Below are 22806 nucleotides of genomic sequence, written 5' to 3'. Positions count from 1 at the left end.
TTAAGGCAATCGATGCGCGTGAGTTTACCTAAGTAATCGTGAATTCATTTCTTTTTGCATCTTCGGCGACGAAACGAAATTGGTTCGCTAAACATTTGCACCGGCCTCTGATAATCGGATATAAAAAGACACCGACCGACGGCACGGTTGATATTGGTCATAGACGTATAAAATACGATTGTGTACGGTTGTTAAATCGGGTTGAACGCCGCAGGGTTCAGACAGCGGGACGTAGAAACATCTACCTCTCAACTTTTAGCCTAAATTCACGGATATTTACTCTTTTAAAGCGAATGAACGAGTTTACTTTCAAGAAGTGCATTTTTTTTTCAAAAGTCTGAGCCTCGAAGGAACCGCGTGTGTATCGACGACGAATTATGTCCGGACCAGATGTTAATGAAAACTATTGTTAAAAAGCGTGAAAATTGAAGAGCCCTAGCGAGGCAGGTACGGGTCAATAGCTTCATACTGATGTGCCGTACTTTCACAATCATGCTCGAATTCGTCAGCTATTGTAGTCAATTAACTAAAATCTCTTGATGATGTTTTAAGCGAATTTCTTTTTTCGACAGAAATCAATGATCGCCGTAGGGTTCCTCTTTATCTTATCGTTAGAATTAGCAGCAGCAGCAGCGGCGTTTCATCTTTCATCATTTTTCAGAGGATCAAAAACATTGAGAGAGACAGAGTCAATGATAGACACACAACGTACACGTGATGGTCAGTCGTAAGGGTTCTTACCATAGAACTACTGTATGAGCGAACGGAAAATCCTATTCCTAAAAATTTCTAGTAATCTTCAAGTAAAATTAAGCAAATCTTCTAGTAAATTCCGCTAGTTATATCGTGTTTTGTTCGGCACCCTCATTACCGTTTGCGATAAATAGTCATCTTCTGGAAAACTGAAGTTTAGTATTTCATCTTAGTATATCAAAGCTCGTGCTTCTAATAATAAATAGGTTAACCATAAACTTCTTCTCGTTTCGTTGAATTTTAGTATTTAGTAGCATCTTAGTCGAAATCATGAATAAATCATCAGCTCGTGAAAATATTTCGGACTGTTTTTAAATTGTTATTGTGGGATCACCATCGATAAAACACTATGTTCGTGTTGGGACGATAATAATATCATAAAGAGAATCCCACAAAACTAACGAAAGACAAAGTCCAACAAGGTTTCCTAGAGCCAGTAGTTCATTCGAGGTTTCGACTATATTCTAATAGTTGAAGATGGTTAGCTCCAGAAAACCTTTTCGGACTTTGCTTTTCGTTATGGTTGGATTTTATATTGTTGGCTTACGTATGAATTGAGACTTCTAGACTCTTAAAGATTAAGCGTATTTCTGTCTCTCGTCAAACTCATAAAGCGTTGACTTGTGATTTCAGAGCTGCAGCAGCTGCACTGTCGTGTATATGCGCCTGTGTTTCGGAGCTCCGTAAACCGTGACAAATTATCCATTATCTGAATTAAAACAACGATTCTGGGTTTTGTTTCGGTGACAGGTCATCAATTTACTCGATGGGACCCGATTCTTTACCGGTAGTATCACTTCGTCTATACGCGCCACTCTGAATTATTAATCAGCTTGTTTCTTTCGGCAAAGCTTTGACTTTTTGTCTTCTGCGTCGAATTCGTCACAGTCAATGGAGATTTCTCGCTGGTGGATCCGGGAATTTAGAATTTAGAGTGGGCTGAAAACTTGCTACAGTCCTAGCTGTATATGTGTAAAGGGGTTTCGGGCCCCGCAAGAAAATTTTTGAAAATTGATCATTTTAAGAACATCAATTTCTTATGACTTTTCCAGATTTTAAAATGTAATCTTGGCAGAATAGGGGGGCCTGGCCTCTAAATTCACCCCTGTATCTGTCAAAACCGATGAGGTGAAGCAGTTTTGATATATTCGTGTTTTAACTTAATCCCCATTAGCTTTTTTCGGTAAATCTGGGTTCAGTTCATCGTAAGACTATTTTTCGACGACCGTGTGCCCGCCGCCTGCCGCCGCTGCCGCCGCTGCTGCTACTGCTGCTGCTGCTGCTGCCTATGAAGACGTCACTGCCGTAAGGCTGCCCTACAGGGATACATTAATCACATGCGACTAAAGACTGATAGAATTTCGCGATATCTTATGAAAATGAATTTCAATATAACAACTGTCTGTTAGTCGACGTCGTCATCCTGAACCACTGTGCATCTGACATAAAATCCATTCGGCATTATCCGTAAATCTTGAGCAAGATAAGACTTATACTTGAAATTTCAGCGATTTTCAGATCGACTGAGCCGATAAGCATAAGGCACCGTAGCCCCAGGGGCAGTTTTTAATAACGTGACCTACGTAAATCTTAGTCCCCGGGGGTTTTTAAAATGGTCGCCCCAGGTGTAGCCGGTTGGAGTCGAGTGCGTGGAGGAATATTCGATTAGTCCACGCGCTGTTAATCCTTCTCTGCAGGTTAAACGTAGTTTTTTTGTCGTTGAACCGGAAACAGATGTGCTTCAGTTTCAAGCGCTTCAGCGTTTAAACCACTTAACTTTTTGATTTTCAACTACTTATTCTTAAGTGTACTTGTTATCCTTCAACGAGACACTCGAAGAGACGTTTTTTAGATGAGCAACTCGATGAATCTTTGATTAAGCCCCCCACAAAAGCTCGGAAGTAAAGGGAGGAAAACCCTGAGTCCACAGTTGCTGAAAAGTTAGTTAAAGAAAACCGGCAGATCACGGTAAAAAGGAAAAATGTCAACTATATCCACGGTAAACTCTAACCAACTTTAGAGCAACCAACTGGCCCCAAAGATGGTAGATTTTTTTTTCAAAGTCTGACGTCACCGTTATGTCAAGTTAACCTTAGATAAAAAGAGAACTCATTGGAAGTTTAATGCCGCTGGGTTTGACCAAAAGCTTAAACGGCTAAGTTTGAATTATTGTTAACATTGAAAACATGAAGCATGAATTGAACACGAAACTGGATTCTGGAGGAGCTAATAGCCGCTTTGTAAAATGATCACAGCTACAATTCATATGTCTGTAGCTGATGACAATGTCATAGCTCATTTTCCCAGTCGTTTTACGTTACATTTCAGATATGTTAATTAAACGTCGGATTTATCAGAGCCAGTGATTTACGAGTTTATGGGTAACATGTTGCTGAAGTCTCATAGTACAGCAGTATTACAGTCGACCAGCAGTACGAATACCTGATCATTCAAATACGACGTTTCAAAATATATGGCTTTAACTTTCATCGATGACGAATCATTCAAATTGTATGGAGATTAGATACATCAAATCCATCAATCTAACAAATTCGAACTCGAACATATTTCATTTTACACTCAAACCGTGATTCATATTCTAGAAGTGCATTCCAAACACCGCGAAAACGTGTTTCATCAAACATTTCGAATATACTCGAATCTTCTGATTCGAATTCTCCGTCAGATGCCAACTGTTACAGTGTTCAGACTTACCTCATTATAGAGTTGCCATTTGTGAGTCATTACGTTAGCAATTAAAATACCTCGTTAGTAAATGTAAATTACGACTGATTCCTGAGAGAGAGAGAGAAAGAGAGAAAGAAAGATCTCGGTCCTTCTTTCGATCTATCATCAGTCGTTTCATTGAATTCGCCATCTGAAACATGTCAGTTCCGTCTTCATCTTGCGCATTTTAAAAAAAAGAATATCCTCAAGTTTGAGCCATTTCTTGGTTCACGGTAGGAGAGAGGAGTATCAATGAACTTCACGGGGGGGGGGGGGGGGCGAGAAAAAGAAATAAGAAATGTGGTTTGTTGAATGGTAGTCGTATGGGTACGTGCCTATATAATGTGTCCAAATCCGGGATTCGAAACCTATCATAACCTGACATCACGTTAGAAACCATAGACCCGAACCGCTCGACCAAACGCCCAGCTTACTTGCCACAGAACAGAACCGCGCTACGTGACCAGTCACTCATGACGTCACATCAGGCGCGTTGAATTGCGGGAAGTGTCGAATGTCTTTTACTTTATGTCTTACATCGTATAAGTTGTATTAATTAAATCTTTTCCAGTCTAAAAGAGCGTTTGTGATGTAATTGTTCCCGGCGCACGAGCATTCAGTGACATCTTCATCACACAAATTAAAATGACTAATAGAAATATATCAAATCAGAACTGTCGCCACCAATTTCGCTCAGAATCCGCGTTAATTTGGTAAAATTTACCCCCAAATTAAAATATCGAAGTGCGCGATTTCATTAAAGTCGTCAATTATTGGATTGCGTAATTCAAATAATGAAGTCGGTTTGAATTGGAATATTGTTTGCAGTTAGTTCGCCGTCATTGTTCTAGTTGAAATTACCTTCGAGAAACTCTGTTAAAGGAACTTATCGCGATTGACGTCTCTGACATTTAAATGGCAAAAGGATGCTTCGCGTTCTTTGAAGATGACTTGTTAAATAAAGCATCAACATGACGTCTGCGAGCCCATCCAGAATCCGGAGCTACCGCTCAATTAAACTGAACGAAATAGATTTTAAAAATGTTTCCTGCTGTACGAATGAGTTTTTAACAAATGTAAAAGCATGAGGCACTATTTTTTTTTTACTTTGTCATGAGGTCTCAGTCTGATTGCATCAGATTGAGCTTTACGGCTGCGATTGATGTTACAATCAAGCATTCTTTCCACAGTTCGCCACATATCGACTCTCATCAGGGTATCAATATCCGGACCGAGTTCCAGTGGTTTGATATTTTTTGAATTTTTTTAGGGTTAAATCTTTGAAAACGAACTCATTCTTTAAGTCAAACTAAATCATTTAACTGGTCCAGAACTACACTCGATAGTCTCCGAATGAGTCCAGCATAAAATCGGTCATCAGCTTTAGAACTTTTATAGTCGAAAAAAGGAAGATAAGAAATATACCAAGGAAGGCACTTTACATGACTCTGTGGTACTGAAAAAAATCATAACGGTTCATCTAAAAGCGCCACTGCGAGGGAGAAAGAAAGAAGGAGAGAGAGAGACAGAGAGACAGAGACAGAGACAGAGACAGATATTGACAGATGCCGTGTACTTAAAAACCGGAAACTCCACACGAGAGAAGAATATTGTCGATTCTCATATTTTTTTAAACCGTAGATTCGAATCGTCGTTCGTCGTCAGTCGTTATTTTGATGCATCACTTCCTGGCTGCACCCAGTGACAAAGACTGATCGACTTGATTCGCTTCTTCATTAACATTTAACGCAAGAAATCTGCTGCCACTTTTCAATGTCCTTTTGATTCGGTTCCATTCGCTAAAAATTTAGAAGGTTTACGTTCGACAGACATATACGCTTGTCTTTAGGAGATTTACCCGGCGGAAGCGGAAATAGGCACGTCCTTTGTTACATAATACCGTCCTCGCTCAAATTTCCAATTTCTCCTCGCAGCAAATCCGCAGTTATTAATACGAATGTTTTCTTTGCACGCTGCCGTAACTGGTCAACTTTATTCGATATCCATTCGGCTTCGTTATCGCTGACGGTAACGGGATACCCGAGGTTTTTTCAGATTTCCCACTGGGACGCGTCTCATCCCACCGACACTAGCCAGTCTTACAACGTGTCGTTGTTAAAAGAAGCTTTACAACAAAAATATCGTCAAATATTCATTAGTCGCAAGTGTTTTACCCATTTTGTCGGCTTCGTTTTGTAAATCTGATACAATTCTATTTTTCGATGATATCTTCTGATGAAGTTCGATGAAATAAGATATAGCAGAATGTTCTAATTTCTCGTTATCAAACGCAATTTTGTTGCGATTACTCAACAACAGTTCATAATTTAGTGATGTGTTCCATATTTCTTTGGTCTTTTCTCGTGATATGTCATTGTCTTGCTGCAGACAACGTCTTTGATGCGAATGCATTCGTTATCAATCGTTATTTGATGTCGGTCAGTGATACACACGTCGTTTCAGTTACTGATGTCCTTCTCGGTCCATTTCTCGTGATAATATGAATTAAAGGATTTCTAATTAATGCATGTTTGTGTATTCTGTGTATTTAGGCTGACAACTATGACGGTATATTTGTGTCTAGGATTACTGAAAACAGCCCGGCTCGACGACAAGGCATTCAAACTAACGATCGGATAATTAAGGTAATGTGTGAGTTAGTGTTATCTTGTGTTTTCAGATATCCCAAGCACCAGCGCCAGTAATGTTATAGTATCGACTCACTCATCTGCGTATAGGCCTCGATGATTTACATCACAGCATCACCACCGACCCTCCTGACCGCGGAAACCGAGGAGATTAAATATCAAATATAGTTTAGCAATTTCAATTACTTTAATTAATTACAGCAGTAACATATGATGTATATTTGGGTATAAATGTCGGTGTCGAATTAGTAAACTTGACGACTCACTGGTAAGAAATGAGCTTTCGCTACTAGTACATTATAGCTTCATCAGGTGAATGAAGCTACCCGATGAAGCTACAATACGCACTTTAGTAGCGAAAGCTTACGATTTCAGATAAAATCAGTTAACCTACAAAGTACTAAGAGTCTTCTCGTTTACGTATATTCGGATGACGTCTAGTCTACGATATTCTCTGAGGCCTCAAGATCGCTGAGAGGATCATTAAACAATGGAGTCTAATGAACCCCCGGTCAAACTGTTCTGCCAATTCTATACACAATTTCAGGATCTAGTTCCAGTTGATTTCACTGTGCAACTGGTCTTGGTTAGAGATGGACTAATCAGCATCCAGTTCCACACTTCCATAGTTCCACAGTTCTGAGTCAAGTTTGACGAAAAGACATTTAACTCTCATTTTGTTTTAAAATGCGTTGGTTTTTCAGGCTTCAGATTTATGATTAAATTTATTCTTTCAAATGTTTTGCTACGTTTTCACTGCGCGGCTACTGGTCGTGGTTGGAGATGGACTAACCAGCATCCACTTCCACAGACCGTGCTGAAGTAGTATTCAACTCATTGAAAATGAACTGATTTGAACTTAGAGCTAACTTAAAACTGTGGAACCGGGTCCTGACAATCAATTTCATGTTGAATATGAATTGAAATGTCTCAAGAATGAAACGATATATATTTCATTGTATTTCGATATGTCTCGGTGACGATTGTAACAGAAAAGTCAGTAACTGTATCATTGTTCTTGATTCCCGGTTTCTCCGCTGCAGCCGTCTCAGCCGTCTCAGCCTCAAGCTTTCCTGTTTCCGGTCGCTACGTTAACGCCTTCCTAAATTAATGGCTAATTATTCTCCGAACTCAACGGAAGCTCGAAGTCATAGAAAATCAGATCGGAAACCGGCGGTGCTTTGCTCAATATATCGTTACATATTCGCTTATACGACGTAAATCATATTTTCTCAATGCGTGTATGGAGTACTACGACTTGCGAGTGCTCGGGTAATTCTATTTTCCTAAGCCTAACAACAGTTCTATTGCTCGTTCAAGTCTCGTATATTTGCGGAGTAATCGTGCTGATTTCGTAGTCCATTCGTCCATCGATTACGATGATCTTTAATAAGCTTTCATCGTGGGATAAACAGATAATATGAAACAATGATAGTAAGAAACATTCATCATCAAAAGACATTTATTTATCGTTAATTCCTCATCTGGTGTGTCAATAATATCACGATGAAGAGAAAGGAAAATTAGTCTTAAATAGTTTTGAATCGGCTCAGACCGATTATCGTGAAATAGTCTACGAATAATGCATTAGCCTACGCATACATCATGACGTATTTCTCTGACTGACATATTTCCATTAATCAGATTCTGGTAATAATAGTTTTACAACAGAAGCAAATTCTTCATCATCGGTGCATTTTCCACTCGGCGGTTTTCTGTTCAATTATTAAAACTGCTAGTCGATACGTTAAGCGTCAGTGTTTGATGTGAAATTGTTGATCAACCTCCCAACTTCCGTATTGGGTAACGAAGATCTTTTGATCGGTTGGATTAGCGACCTCTGAAGCCTGAATTCTGGGGTCTGTAGAGTGGACATCTATTTGTGATTTACCATCATTTCATAGATTTCAGCGGAGCATACCAATAAATGATGACTTCATGAGATCTATCATAATCTATGAATGTTACTTTGATCTGTGCTTACATTTTCACTTTTAAATATACTTTGACCAGGTTCTACTACACCCTCTAGGGGAGGCTACCCCTCGAGGGGAGGCTGTCATTTCTAGTGAGTTGCACCTGATCAGCTGGTCTGACTATCATCCCACACACCCCACACACATATACATAAAAATCTCCATATTTTTGTTGCAAATACATTTCGGCTGATCATAGAGAAACTATTGAGGAAGCTTGAAACATCATAGCAAAACGAATTCATTTTAGAATCCATGATTTTATCAATGACATAGGAAAATTAGTTGTGTTTGCATCGTATAAATCTAAGTGATGCACTTGGGACTGTATGAACACGTGCTGGTTTGGATTTTGTGCTGAAAGTTCTGGGAGGTAGAATATTGAGTAAGAATGGAAACAAAATATGAAAAACGTAGAGAGTATTTGCGGAATTTGACCCGATGTTATAAACTGTCTGACAAGTGAAATAATCGCTACCCCTGAGAGTTGTTGGTATCCGAGTCTGTGTAAGGTTTGAAACAGGTGGTAGTACAAAACCCTGCAACCATACTGCCGATATTTACCTATTTACTTTTACCTCGATTTCACCTTGAAACAGAACCAACAACGTTTCCACTCTAGAGCATTATTCGTAAACATGTATCGTTTCAAATACCGCAGTATGAAATCAAATGTGTTTCAGTTAAAGACAGTTGGAAGTATGTAAAATTTCATGAGCTTAACGAGAGGAATATTGTGGACTACTTCAAAAACCTATTTTGGCTTTTCCTTTATTCCTCGCATCGATTATTGTTACACTGACTCTGACTTATATATGTAACAATTATCGTGTTCAGTTATCTAAAATCTATATTCCAATTATTTATGCAAAATAAATCAAAACTAACCCAGCGGAAATCAATTCAGTTACAGTCAATGAAGTGAAAGACACACAGAAGATTTAACCACGAAAATCTGTAGCACCGATATTTCGGATAGAATGCTTCTACCCATCTGCAGAGATCTATTTGATAATGATAAACCTCTGTGTAAAGAAGTGTTGAAGCATTCTGTGGGTCTTCTATCTAGGTAAACACAGTCGTCGGGCCTCCATCGACTCACCGAGTCCACAGGGGATTTCAAATTGTTTCGCCTGCTATTTTTCCAACAACTACGTCTATTAGGCCTACGTCACAAAATCCATTTTCCGGATCTGGCGGAAGAAAACGTACACAGCCACATACGAGGGAAATGATGAAATATATATTGTAGCACTCGACTATGAGTATATTGTGTTACCCCGAGGCGGATTCGCTATAAAATTAATAATCTTTTCCCAATAAACTGATCGGACTCCGCTAGTTTTCTGTTCTTCGATTCGAGGTTAATCTAATTCGAGCCGCTGTCCCCCGAATATTGCCTGTAACAAGAGAGACCGATATTGAAATGCATGGTAGGCCTGCGCTTGCTCAATTCAATATTCAAGGGATGCTACCGGTAACATAGACTGGTTGCCGGTCTCTACCTTCAGTTAGATTCTGACTGCGAATGCAGGTGGTGCAGAATTGGACAGGCGACCAGTCTACCGGTAACACCAACTATCTCACCAGATGGCGTGATGAGCAATCGGTCTTAATTTTTTCTCTTGGAAAAGGCAGGAGAGTAATAAGATTATCTTATCTCTTCATATCATACCGTTGTCGAAATAAGTCTTCAATATCGATCAATTTTGAACTGAAATTTTATTAAGCTCCCGAATCCATGCATTATCATAAACCCCACCAGAAATATGTAAAGGTCTATCAAATCCATCCTTTACTCAGTGTTTGGCATAGTTTCCATTCATTTGATAGAAAAGTCAATTCGTTTTTCAAATGTAGAAGTAACTAAACGCGTGAGACCGAATAACTACATAGCGAACCTGGTGGATCCTCGCTTGCCATAAGTGGAATTCTCGATTGCCACAGTAGCCGCCGGAGTTTCCCTATTCAATATAGTTTATTGCTATAGTTTATGTGATATTAATATTTTTACCGAAGAACTCGTTTATAATAAGATTAACGACATTTATAGTTCTTGATGCAGTTTGGATTATTACGGAGGGAACCAGTAATGATCGCTTCTCATTATTATAATGGCGACGTAATAACTTCGATGATTATCAGTAATAGAATCCGGGAATCATCGGTAACGTAGATAAATCAGAGCCCGGTCTCATTATTTGTCTCGTCATCTTTAAGATCTCTCGTACGAAGATCAGTGATTTAATTGATTAGTTTCGTAGATTGATGAATCAGAACGTAATGACGAGAGATAATGATGAAGCATAACGCGGAAAATTGATTCATTTACATGCTGACCCTTGTCCAGTTCTCGGCGTCGCACGAGTTAAAGATGGCGACCTTGCAGCTCGGACGTGGTCGGCAATAAAGTCCCTCCAGCTGGGACGTGTTCAGCAATAACCACCCTGCAGTTCGGCTGTAACGATCTTCTTTGTCTTATTTCATCGCAGAATCGCAAAATTCTCTGTTGTAAGCTGAATATGAAGTTTATTTGACGTATTTTCTTTACTATACCCTCATAGTCATCTTCTGGAGCCGGTTTTACAGACTGATATTATCTTTAACCCGGGGGCTAACTCAATTGAAAATGAATTCAGTTAGCACCCGGGTTAAAGATACCAGTCTATAAAACTGACCCCAGGATTACATTGATCCGTTTTCCTGAAGATGACTTTAAGGATCTAGTTGAAACGTTGAATAAACTACTTTTTCTCAAGGAAACATCTCAGACTCATTTTTCTAATGAATATTGTGAGATTTTTTTAACCGTATAAACGAATTACTGTCTGTTTTACTTATATCGTGCTTGCGACAGCGACTAGCGAAAGACTTCATTTCATCTCTTTGCATATCCAATAATGTATCATATCGAACTTGTTTTCAGATTTCGCAATTTTCTAAAACCAATGATCCATTCTCTTTGCGCCATTTTCTGGGGAGATGACTGATCCAGATAATCGTTTTCGGCGAGGAATACTCACACTCACGCACGCGTACTGGCGCGCGGCTCGTGCATTTTCGCGTTCGGAAATTTAAATGTTAAACATCAATATTTCAGTAAGGCGTTTAATTGATTGGGGCAATGACCCGGACAGGAAAAGGTCCCCGCAGATCCGTGATTAATACGATAATCCAATATCCTGAGTTTCACTCTCGTACAAACAACACAACTCATACAGTGAGTCATCATGTGTATTTTTCATAATTTTACAATGTTGATTTTGATAATTGAAACCCGTTTGATTGACACAACGCGAGACTATCTTTCAATAAGCGATAAACTAATTTCATCAAGGAATGTACAAGTTGTCCATTTTATTATCGACAAAACATCGGCACTCGCGATCGACGGTTATTTCTTCGGAGACCATTCTTTGATTCCGTCAAGAATTTTTCCAATAACAGCGCCATTCTCGTACGCTCTTCGCGTCCTGTGGTTGTACTGGTTTTTAACAATTACTGATCAGAATAGTCCTTATAAAATATGAGATGAAGACTGATATAGAAATAGAAACGACCAAACGTATTGTATATGCTCCGACCTTGGGTTTAGATTTTCTTTTTCAAAATGTTTTGTATTTTAAGAAGATTACATGCTCGTTCACTAACCTAACTTTGACAATAGATTTCCATGAATAAAGTTTAAGGTGTGATTCTGTGAGCGGATTACGGCATTAGAAGGTCGCATCAACGACTAGTGTAACACTGAGCTTCACGCGTATCGTTAGTCTTATCACTCCAACTGCAGTCCTCATTATATGATGTCGTTTGAATTGACGATTTTTTTTTAGAAAAATGATTAGGTTTTTGTGCGCGAAGGACAGACCACTGTAAGAACTAACTCGTACGAGTCCCAGTCCCTACACGATGCTGCACTCTGGTGTTTGAACTGTGAACTATCGATGGAATTCACATATCTCCTCCGATTGAGCGATGAAGATTCTGGCTTAAAAACAATAGCCTTAATAGATTGTCTCGGAGCCGTCCTCGATGGGAGACGTATAGATTAGCGTGGTTCTCATTGAATAAATCACTGCTAGTTAACTCACCGGAGAATCTTAAGTGCTTGCGTAATTCAATTCGGCTCGGTGTTATGCGGAATAGATTGCCGTTGAGGACGGTTTGATCGTTATAAAACACGTCATTGTAAGCTGATTTATGTCTCAAACTTGTCCGTCGTAAAACGTGTTCATTTAATACAGCGACGACAGACCGAGATCTCCTACTGTCGTTTAGCTTAATGTGAGGGTTAATTGATGATATCCATCTTTTTTTATCGTGGCGGAAGCGTGAAATTTATCATGAGGTTTTGAGCATTTCTGAGACATAGGCGTCTATTTCATTTGATAAACTCCCGAAGGAATAACCATCTCTTAAACGTATTGAATAAGGAGCCTTAAGAAAAACCAGAAAACCATTTATGTGTACATACACGGTGAATCACTTCTTGGAGTAATTATCTAAGAAAGTCCAAGTAGTAAATTGGCTAAGCAGTTGAAAATATTGAAGTATACAATCCATGAATATTTTTATCTTTTGATAAACTTTTGAGCACTTGATGCGCAGTTTGACGGCGAAGCAAGTTCATCAAAGTTTCGTTAATACCACGATGAAAATATAATCCCCACAGCAGGTTTCGACATCTTTAGTTGATCTAAAACAAAGCAGATCTCAACCAGATCATCAGAACTTTTAATCCGTTTGATTGCATATACAATATGCATGATACTCTTACAACAATAAAAAAGTTTTCTGTTCGTAAAACTATAAGTAAAATGGAGATATCAGCGCTTTAGTGGATACGAATAATATAAAGTCAGATACTTTATCTTTCATGATCAAAACGTCGCGTTCGCGTAGGCTTACGATTAGATATCTGGGCACAGCAGTTGTCAGTAATACAAGATAAAAAAAACGGAGACAAAAATGCTTTTAAGGGATGTATTTCTTAACAAGCTTGGCGGAGGGAAAAATGCATGATCAATACAGACATATAATCATAGGATAGGAGGATTTTATCATACCAACGGTATTACCGTCATCAAAGGTCACAGTATTCATTGATGTTGTTTTCCTCAATCTTTGCTCATATTCACTGGTATATACGCAACGCGCTGCTGGTGACTTCATGGTCATTACGGCTTTTTTCTCTCTCGGACTATTCGCTGACCTTTCGGTCGAGTCCTGCAGAGTTCTTAGGTGGCTGTATCTTCGTAAGGCGATTACATTGTCTGACACGGTTCTCAGATGTATCAAATCCTCGTAAGAATGCAGAACTAGGATTAATTCCGTCCAATTTCTTTGATCCTTCGTCGACAAATTAATCTTGCAATGAAATCGACCGATAGAATTTACTTAACTAGCATAAAGAGTATTGTTTCGATATTTGATATGTTGCCGTGATGTATTCAAATCGTTGTAAGATCTAGACATGTTTATTTCCAGTTCACATTTCTACAAAAGGTTTCAAGAAAAACCAATAGTACTGTGTTTACCACAGAATCGATTGTCTCGGATTATCCCGTGTCCCGGACTCTGATTACCTAATCATTTCTGGGATTATCCTGTGCTCCGGCTGATAATATATATTACAAATTCATCTTGATAACAACCCATCCCTGCTCCAAATTAATGTCCTGGAATTCGCGAACCAGCTTGGAAATGATTCATTGGTCCTGCGAGAACCGCAGCAACCGCAGTCTACTGTATTTTCAAGACAGTTGAATACCTAATCTATAAATCTATTAAATCTATAACGTGATTCTCATATGGCTCGATGAGGTTTCAATATGTCATTCTTCTCGCCGCAGCATTTCGTTCTGACTACGAAATTTCAGGGCGACTTGATAAGATTTGATATTTCTATCAGTGAAATATCATTCTTCTTGCATCATTGAACGGATTCTATATCATCGCGAACCGCGGCGGCAGTGCGCGCGAAATTTATCGAATTATCGTGGTAATGTTCGGGTTTTTGTACGAACGGCGGTGGAGGCGACTGAGAGAGTTGAGTTGCGTCGTTATGCGGGAACAATTGGTCTGATTGTCGCGCAGTGACGGCGTGTATTGTTACTGAGTCACTAGAATGACAATGATTCACCAGCGCCAAATTTAATAACATACGAATTTCTGAAAATGAAAAAGGTCTTGAGTCAATCAGCGTTCAACCTGCTGTCATTGACGACAAGAGCTTATGACGTTTATTTCAATAAATCGATCAAGAGAAATTTAAACAGATTTTACCGATATGATGAGATCTCTGGACGTCAGCTGATCAATCAATCAGCCCATGACACCCTGAACTACCATGATAAACATTACTCCACAGCTGACCACCCCTAAACCCAACAGCCCGACATACCCTAAACCCGACAGCCCGACATACCCTAAACCCAACAGCCCGACATACCCTAAACCCAACAGCCCGACATACCCTAAACCCAACAGCCCGACATAGCCTAAACCCGACAGCCCGACATACTCAAAACCCAACAACCCGACATACCCTAAACCCTACAGCCCGACATACCCTAAACCCTACAGCCCGACATACCCTAAACCCTACAGCCCGACATACCCTAAACCCAAGAGCCTGACATACCCTAAACCCGAGAAATGTATCTTTGAGAAAGTGTTCTGAGGTCTGTGTGGTGACAACCTTGCTTTGCGCGTGGACATCTCGTTTTCATGGCTTGTGTGAAGGTCCAAAGTCGTGTAAAATGATTCAGGTATATGAGATGGGACCTTTACGCAAACCAAGGTTGCCATCTCATATGCTTTAGGCTGAACGTTAGTGTTTAGGGTAGTCCGGGTTGAGGGCGGGGTAAGGTTTAGTGTAGCTCAGAGGGTATGTCAGGCTGATTGAAAAATCTGCAGACAAACCCTGAACTTACTCAAACCAAAGTGTAACTGCTTAAAGTGTGTGAGATGCACGCGAATGAAGACTATTGTTTACATTAATGATTCCCCGGATGTACTAACCACAGCGCCGTGCTACTCGACTGTTTTGATTGGTTATAACAACATTGATGCTGTTAATTATTAATCGCTGATCCTTTGAAGTGTAAAATGACTATTTGTTTACCATCACCGGTAACAAGGCAATATGATTGCCTCAACCGTAAATATGTGTGAGTCATAACTGTCGCACCCGAATTCCCTGATCCTGATACGTCCCGTATCTAACCTCGAGAATAGCCGCTGCATTGACCTGGTCCACGCCCGCATTTCAGATCCCTACTTCATCAACCAGATTATCGTGGATCCAGTTCCACCGAACAGTTGTGAGCCAGAGTTAAAGTTTGAGTTGTAGTTAGTTTTCGATGATTAAACTCATCGCAAATATCAATGTTCTTATATATGTTACGGCAGATGTGTGACATTCTCATTTTTTTCTAAAAGAATGTCATTCACCCAGGAGGTCGTTAATATAAATTCGATCTAATTAGTTCTATATATAAACAGATGATTAGGAGACAATGATTATTGAATGGACAGAAATCGCCCACATTCACAGCATGTATCATCAACATGTTACCACCAACAACGACAAATGTGTCAAACTGTGGCTGTTAAAGATCTGTTCATGGTGTGAAATCAAATCCCACACAAGAATGAACAAATGAAGTCAGAAATGTATCTCTGAGCTAGTAATTTATTCAAAGTTTCGACTGAAATCATAAAAGCCAAGATTGTGAAATATATATATATATATATATATATATATATATATATATATATATATATATATATATATATAGTAATAATATATATATATATATAGTAATAATATATAATTATTTTCACTCGAACTGGTCAAATGAGAAAATGATTTTACAAACATTTACCAGATGACAGTCTAAGCTGGAGACGATGGAATAGCGTATGGAAATATATATTATTCCAGAACAGGACAACTTGTTAAGTAATAAGATGTGATGCATGCTATGGGTAATAAACACCACAGAAACAGTGCTAACTAAAAAGAAGAATCTATTTTTCACAACACAGTGTTTCATCAATAGTTACGATGTATTTACGAATCTCTGAGTTCATTTGAAAATATAGAACCGAGAAAGCTAAATCCAAATCTCTATCACCCGATTCTACGTATGTTATCAGGTTTATCTAGCTGTAGGGGGAGCTAGTAGTGGTGTCTCAGATTGATAAGGTGGAGATCGCGGAGTCTTTGATGTTTTAGTAAACAATGAAATATTGAAAACTTTCTCTGTTGATGTCGAACATCCCGCGGTCGCTGTCGGTCGCGTATCTCATAAAAAATCTCACATTACTTTGTCCAGCGATGTAGAAACGACATCTGTGTCTCGATAAACGCGAATTTGACCGACTTTATTTAGCGTAAAATCGCCGGCCAAAGAACGTTATTATTAAAGCCTGCTGTTCGTTGCTTTCGCGCCGTAATAACTATCATTATAATCCATTAATAATTCATAACTACCGTCACAACAGGCCCAGAGGATGACCCCCCTCACGATATCAATACATACCAGCTCCGTACACGCCTCCCGGTCCTAAACAAGCATAGAGTGAATGTTCTTTTGAAATATGATTATTGTCTTTTCTATCTAGTGACTTAAGGCTTCGGCAGAAGAAAAAATCATCCCATACATCTCATATATCTACGCAGGCTGAATGAGTCAATTAGATCGAAATATTTTTTTTAATCACAGATTTACCATCTAATTGATGAACAGTTTACGAATGCATATTCATAATCTTGACGAAACTTTCCTCAACGATAATGTGAAATCCTACACTAAGAATGAAAATAAAGTCGGAAGGTTTCTTTGAGCTAGTAATTTATTCGACATTTCAACTGTATCCTTATAGTCATCTTCAGGAATTCGTAAGTTACAGCATAATTATGTGATGAATATACAGCCCAGAATAAAGAGACAGTAATATCAGAAGTGAAACAAACTAAAGGTATCATATACAACATAAAAAGTTGAAAACTAAGCGAATTCTGCTGAGAATTTTCACGACCGTCTTGATGAATCGTTTTCTATGAATAGATCGCTGCTCAGCGCGATGGTCGCCTGCCTCTATTCGTCGATAATTCACCGTTAATTATCACGTAATAGACTACGTTTGTCTGGTAACGACACTTTCGCAGTGGGCGACAACATAAAACTGAGTCAAGCGCAGACGGAGTAAACCGTTAAATGTCAGTTTAGTAATTCATCATTGAGAGGCGACGAAATACACGTCTCTCTCGATATTCAAAATATCTCGTTATTTCCGTGGCGGATATTTCATAGAGACGTGGTTATATTGATAATACAAAATTCTATTGTAAGATTGAAACAATCGAGTAAGAAATATCTCCTTGAGCTAATAGTTATTTCAACATTTCGACTATTTCCCAATGATCATCTCCAGGAATACTGTATTCCTTGAGCTGGTAGTTTATTCCAACATTTCGACTATATCCTAATAGTCATCTCCAGGAATATTTAGGTTATAACAAAATTATGAAAAAAACTAATACGAGACTAATAAGCAATACGATTTGCGTGACAACACTAGTAATCTAGGGTGTAGTCCTTTCCTAATCCTAGTCATCTTCAGGAAAACTTACATTTCAAATTCGTTTTAGAATTGTACATTATGGTTATATCTTTATTTAAGTGTCATCTCGTATATAAACAAGCCAGCCTTAGCATAAGGCACATCAGGTAGTTACAAGTTACACAACAAACATGTGACATACAACTAATTCCATGTTTCAGTTTTAAACTTTTAAACTTTAAATTCTAAGTGGATAAAATTAGGAGTTGCGAAATTTTATCGCAGCTGATATAAATCAGCAAACACTACTTGTGACACGGCTGTTACTAAGTAGAATGTTCATTTTACCGACATAAGATAGAAGCATGGACTCACAGAGTGTTGCATCAAAGGTTATGGTTGTAATAGTGTAAAACATCGTATCCATCATCGTTTACTGAAGTGAAATTTTGTAGACACAAATTAATGTGAGAATCCTTTAGTTAATCCGTATTCTGTATGACCAGTCATGAGCGGTGGTTTAGAGGGCAGGTTTACAGGAATTACCGCGCTAGGTTGAGCAGATTGCTGCTTCGATTGTGCCTCCATTTACTGGCAAAATAAACCGTGAATAGTGGTTAATTACGGCGGACAAGACCGAACACAACCGCGCCGACGTCGTGCATGCAGCCTTTTTTAGTTAATGAAATAAAAGGTCCGTGAATAAAGATGGCTTATTAGAATAATATTCATCCATCCAGCTGAGCTAATATACTCACACTGCATCTATACATCTCAAACAATACATAATTTCATATCTTCTCAAAGCTGCACATCCACGAAAGGTCTTCGTTGTCTATTGTGGGGGCAGTTTCATGAAAAAGTTTTGAAGACTAAGTTTGAATTGTTGTCCTCATTGAAAACATGAAGTAATCAACAGCAAATAAACCAAAACTTTGAGTGAAACTGAAAGATGTTAGATTTTTACTTCTATGAACAGAATTTATATAATAATTCAATAACTTTTTCTATTTTTCTATTTGTATATCGCATCTGCGCGATAATTTGAAAACCAAATTGTTCAAAAGTTGGATGAACATTATCACTACACGGTAACCGTCCGACGGTTAATCATCTGAGACTTCAACTTTTCAAAATAGATTTGTAATTCAAAGGTATCTAAACGGTCGAAATGAGCACGTGACTTCGTGAATCATTCAAAGAACCTTTGCCTATACACGTGACGCCAGTCTAAATATAGATATGATGTAATGCGAATTGGTCATCCCACCTATTGTCGCTCGTGTGACAGAGGTTGAGGTCCACACGCGTTGTAGTCAGTGTTTGATCCGTCTTGTCAGTTGTGTTTACGTGAGGCACTCAATAGTAAAATGTACACACTAATTCCATATATGAATATATTTATCAGATTCAAAAGATGAATCCTTTATTCAAACTGTGCCACGTTTCCCTTTGTCGATTTTCTAGGTGACAAGTTCACACGGCGTCTCTAACGCCCAGGACCCAGTTCCACACTAAGTGAGTTGAAATTTGAATATTTGAAAATGCATCTCTGACTATACGTTACTCTAACTATAGAACTGGCCCCCTGGTTAACTCTAAATCACAACTGTGGGGTCCATCGCGGCTATCCCAGGAACTTTGTCAGAAAGCTGAAAAAGTATCAAGATAACCTACTTGTTGAACTTTATCTAATTTCTAGAAATTAGTGATTCCATTACCACGTGTCCTTGACAAAATAGAGCATCCCTTGTAACCATGATGGCTTCATTTAAATTTAGATGGTTTACCTTTCAATTTCTGCGGAATATCGATATTCATTTATTACATTAACTAGAATAAATATCATTCGTGTAGAAATCAACGTAATTTTATCCTATTTAAACTGAAATAAGAGTCCAATTCAGCGCATGTCGCAATACACCTGTCGAGTTCGATGACTGACCAAGAAAGATCGGCGCACAGCAGGAGGCCCCTTCAGGCTACGGGCACCAGTTGGCCATTTCTATTAGCTAGAAGGCAACAGATGATACGGTCTCCTATAGGTTTGTAACGTCCTGCTGTGAGCGGTATTTCACTGATGTAGATCAGCGATCAGTCATAGGGGCGTAAAGCGTAATTCGGGTGTCATTACCTAACTGTTCATCACGTTGTTACTTAGCAGACGCAGTTGTGATTTTCTGGTTGAAAGCACAGCGATTATCTTAATTTGGATTAGCAATTTTATTATGAGATTCAATTTCTGATCATGATGGTGAATTACACGATTATCAAGGTAAGAGTTTATCGCAGTTCTAGTTTTAACCAAAACATTATTTTACAAAAATATTCAATCGCACAGAAAGTTTCTCTCAAGGTCACAGAACCGACATGATTATCTAACTTTTTAAAATTTTTCATACTCTGTTCCGTCGTCTTTGGAAAATGTTGTAAACTTATATTTCTCCATCAGATCTGTGTGTATCACCGCGATGAGTACAGATACGCGTTACCAGTTTTTAGTATACCGTGAGGTGCTGCCGCTATGCTCATCGTTAACGGAATTTCCACAAACTAACATGAACTTACTCTGACAATCAACGTACTGCTGGAGGTGCTGATTGCAATAGTCGGTTCATATTAGTGCACGGAAATCCCGCTAGCGATGGGTATAGCGGCAGCACCTGGTGGTCGGTATATTGAGGTGGATAAATTCCCTACAATGTGTCGGGATTAGCTCATATTTCGATTCGAAAAACCTTTGAAATGTTCAATGATTTGATATCTTTTGTAGACTAAAAGAATAATGATGGCTACGAGAGTCAAAATATCAAAATGCTCCTTCGGTCGTTCGGTTTCGTTTTTCATATAACTTCTGAAAGGTTGTAGATCAAGCTGCAATCCGCTCAGTCTCTTTACGCAGATCACAATATTGTTATTTCAATTCAGATAGAAATCTGAACTTGCGATGCCTCTTTCGTCGTAACAAATCAACATTGTAACAAAATGAATCATATCTATCGGGTGGATAGCTTACAAGGTTTTGTTATTTTAAACAATATTGGAACTTCGCAGCGAAGCTTGATTCAACTCGATTCCTATTACAGTTCTGTGAATTCCATTTTTGCATCATCTTTCACGAGAGCGAGAGCTTCGGAGACGGATTTCAAAATAATGTTTATTTCTGCCCGCCCTTGGATACAGTATATCATCGCGATATTGTAAATTCACAGCCTTTTATCGTGTTAAATTCTATGAAACCTTTTGACAATAGTTGGGCGGATAATTCCGAATGTTGAATGATAAAAGGTGAGAAAATCAACGGGAGACGGGAATAGTTATAGTTTCGAGCGTTTTCGTTTCATCGCGCCGGCTCTATTGGAATATGACACCTGCAGTTGTCCGCAAGGGATGTTCGTTTTGAAATACGCATTATCACATTCTCGCTGATTATTCTCGACAATATGAAGAGTACTCGTCGATGTTCAAGTATCACCGCGTGGTGTCCGCGTCATCTTTGTCAAAACCGACCTGTTTACTGTCAAATACAAGTTGCGTGTACTTTGCTGCGTGTTCTTGTTGTTTTCCCGACTAAATGTTGTCACATATTTAGCTTTTATCGATCAATTCATTGTTTGATTTTGAAAATCTCGCGAAAATAGATAAATGTGTCGCTGTACTTTTCAAATAATAGAAATTGCCTTTATTCAATTTCCCGATTAACGGACTGATTGAATGATGTTATATAGTTGGGTATAACGAGCCACTAATGATAGTTATCCGACCAATCAAACATAAACCGCATCGGTCACAGTCTGACAAGTCGTAGAAAAATGAAACTCAATATATGAACATCTGATTGATCTATGATTGAATCGATGTGGATATATCGAGTGATTGATCGTCTGCCGATGATACCAGTGCTGCTATCTGGTTGTAAATGCTACAACTAAAACTAAGACATCGTCTCAGGCATGTTGTCACTCCGTGCTGTAATCGGTATTAGTTAACAGAGATTTAGCGAGTTTATTCTTTGTTGCAGTTTAGGGTTTGATGGACAAATTTCGTTAATCGTTCAACATCGTCCGTCGCCAAATCCGTATTTTAGCTTCACTTTCTCGTAAGTTTTGAACCGCTAGACGTCTGAAAATACACATGTAACAGTTATTCTAAACTGTTCACTGTTATACTGTTCTAAAAATAAAAGATATTCATAATCGAATAGAGACGTCATCGCTGATCCGCTCTTGATTGATCGGACACACGGACCGACGCCGGACACATCCGTCGCGGTATTTAGATTGTCATCTCGTGGTCGATTGTTCTTATAGACACAATGCGAATTGCCAATTTCATTATTGGGCAAAATATCTCATAATGAGATTTACTTGGATGAGTATGCGGAGCTGACCTCACGGAGCATTCCCCAGACAATCCTGTTATTGGAAGTAAATGTAATATCAGAATGTATGCCCTGTTTGCATTTCCGACATAAACCTTGACCTAGCGCTTGCGAAGAGGTGTCCACATGGCCTTGGGTATTGTTCTAGTTCAGGACGTCTGTGACGGTTTCAATATTTCGATACAAGGAACCAATTCCACTTGACTCAACAAACACCTTCACTATTCAAAAACTCACCAGCACCTCTGAACATTGTTCAGGCGAAACAGGCGTTTTATGAATGAAAATTTTGATTTGATTGATTTCGCTATTTTACTCAAAGCGTTACCGAGATCTGAATGTGGGTCAGATCTTCTGTCAGTCTTCTGACTGCGGGTCCCATCCAATGAAGGGTGCAGGGGGTCCACACCCCCTTTGCACCCAGCTCTGAATAAGATCCACCCTGAACTACTTATGAATTAGGGATCGTACAATTTTGATTATCGAGACACGTAAAACAACTATTTCATACACAAATACTGCCCAAGATCCGTACGTGTCGCCTGCGATGAGAAAACAAGGCAAGAAACTAGAATTTCGATATCCTTCAATTGCAGCGCAGTTGTTATCAGAACGCTAATGGTATTTGTCAGTTATATTGTCAGCAGATTATTGACCGATTCGATGGTAGAAGAGAGAGGAGAGAGAGAGAGGGAGGGAGGGAGGGAGGGAGAGGGAGGGAGAGAGGAGGGGAGAGAGGGAGGGAGAG

General features: G+C 39.0%; 1 protein-coding gene across 1 annotated transcript in view; it reads left to right on the top strand.

The window, feature by feature from the left end:
• The window catches only part of LOC141902253 (E3 ubiquitin-protein ligase PDZRN3-like), a 199665-nt gene that overhangs the window by 11599 nt on the left and 165260 nt on the right, over window positions 1-22806 (top strand). The window contains exon 3 of the mRNA XM_074789898.1: window positions 6033-6125. Within this exon, the coding sequence (XP_074645999.1) occupies window positions 6033-6125 (93 nt within the window). The remainder of the gene's footprint in view (window positions 1-6032; window positions 6126-22806) is intronic.

This window comes from Tubulanus polymorphus, chromosome 3, assembly GCF_964204645.1.
Source record: "Tubulanus polymorphus chromosome 3, tnTubPoly1.2, whole genome shotgun sequence".
NCBI lineage: Eukaryota > Metazoa > Nemertea > Palaeonemertea > Tubulaniformes > Tubulanidae > Tubulanus > Tubulanus polymorphus.
This window is presented reverse-complemented; position numbering and strand designations above follow the sequence as displayed.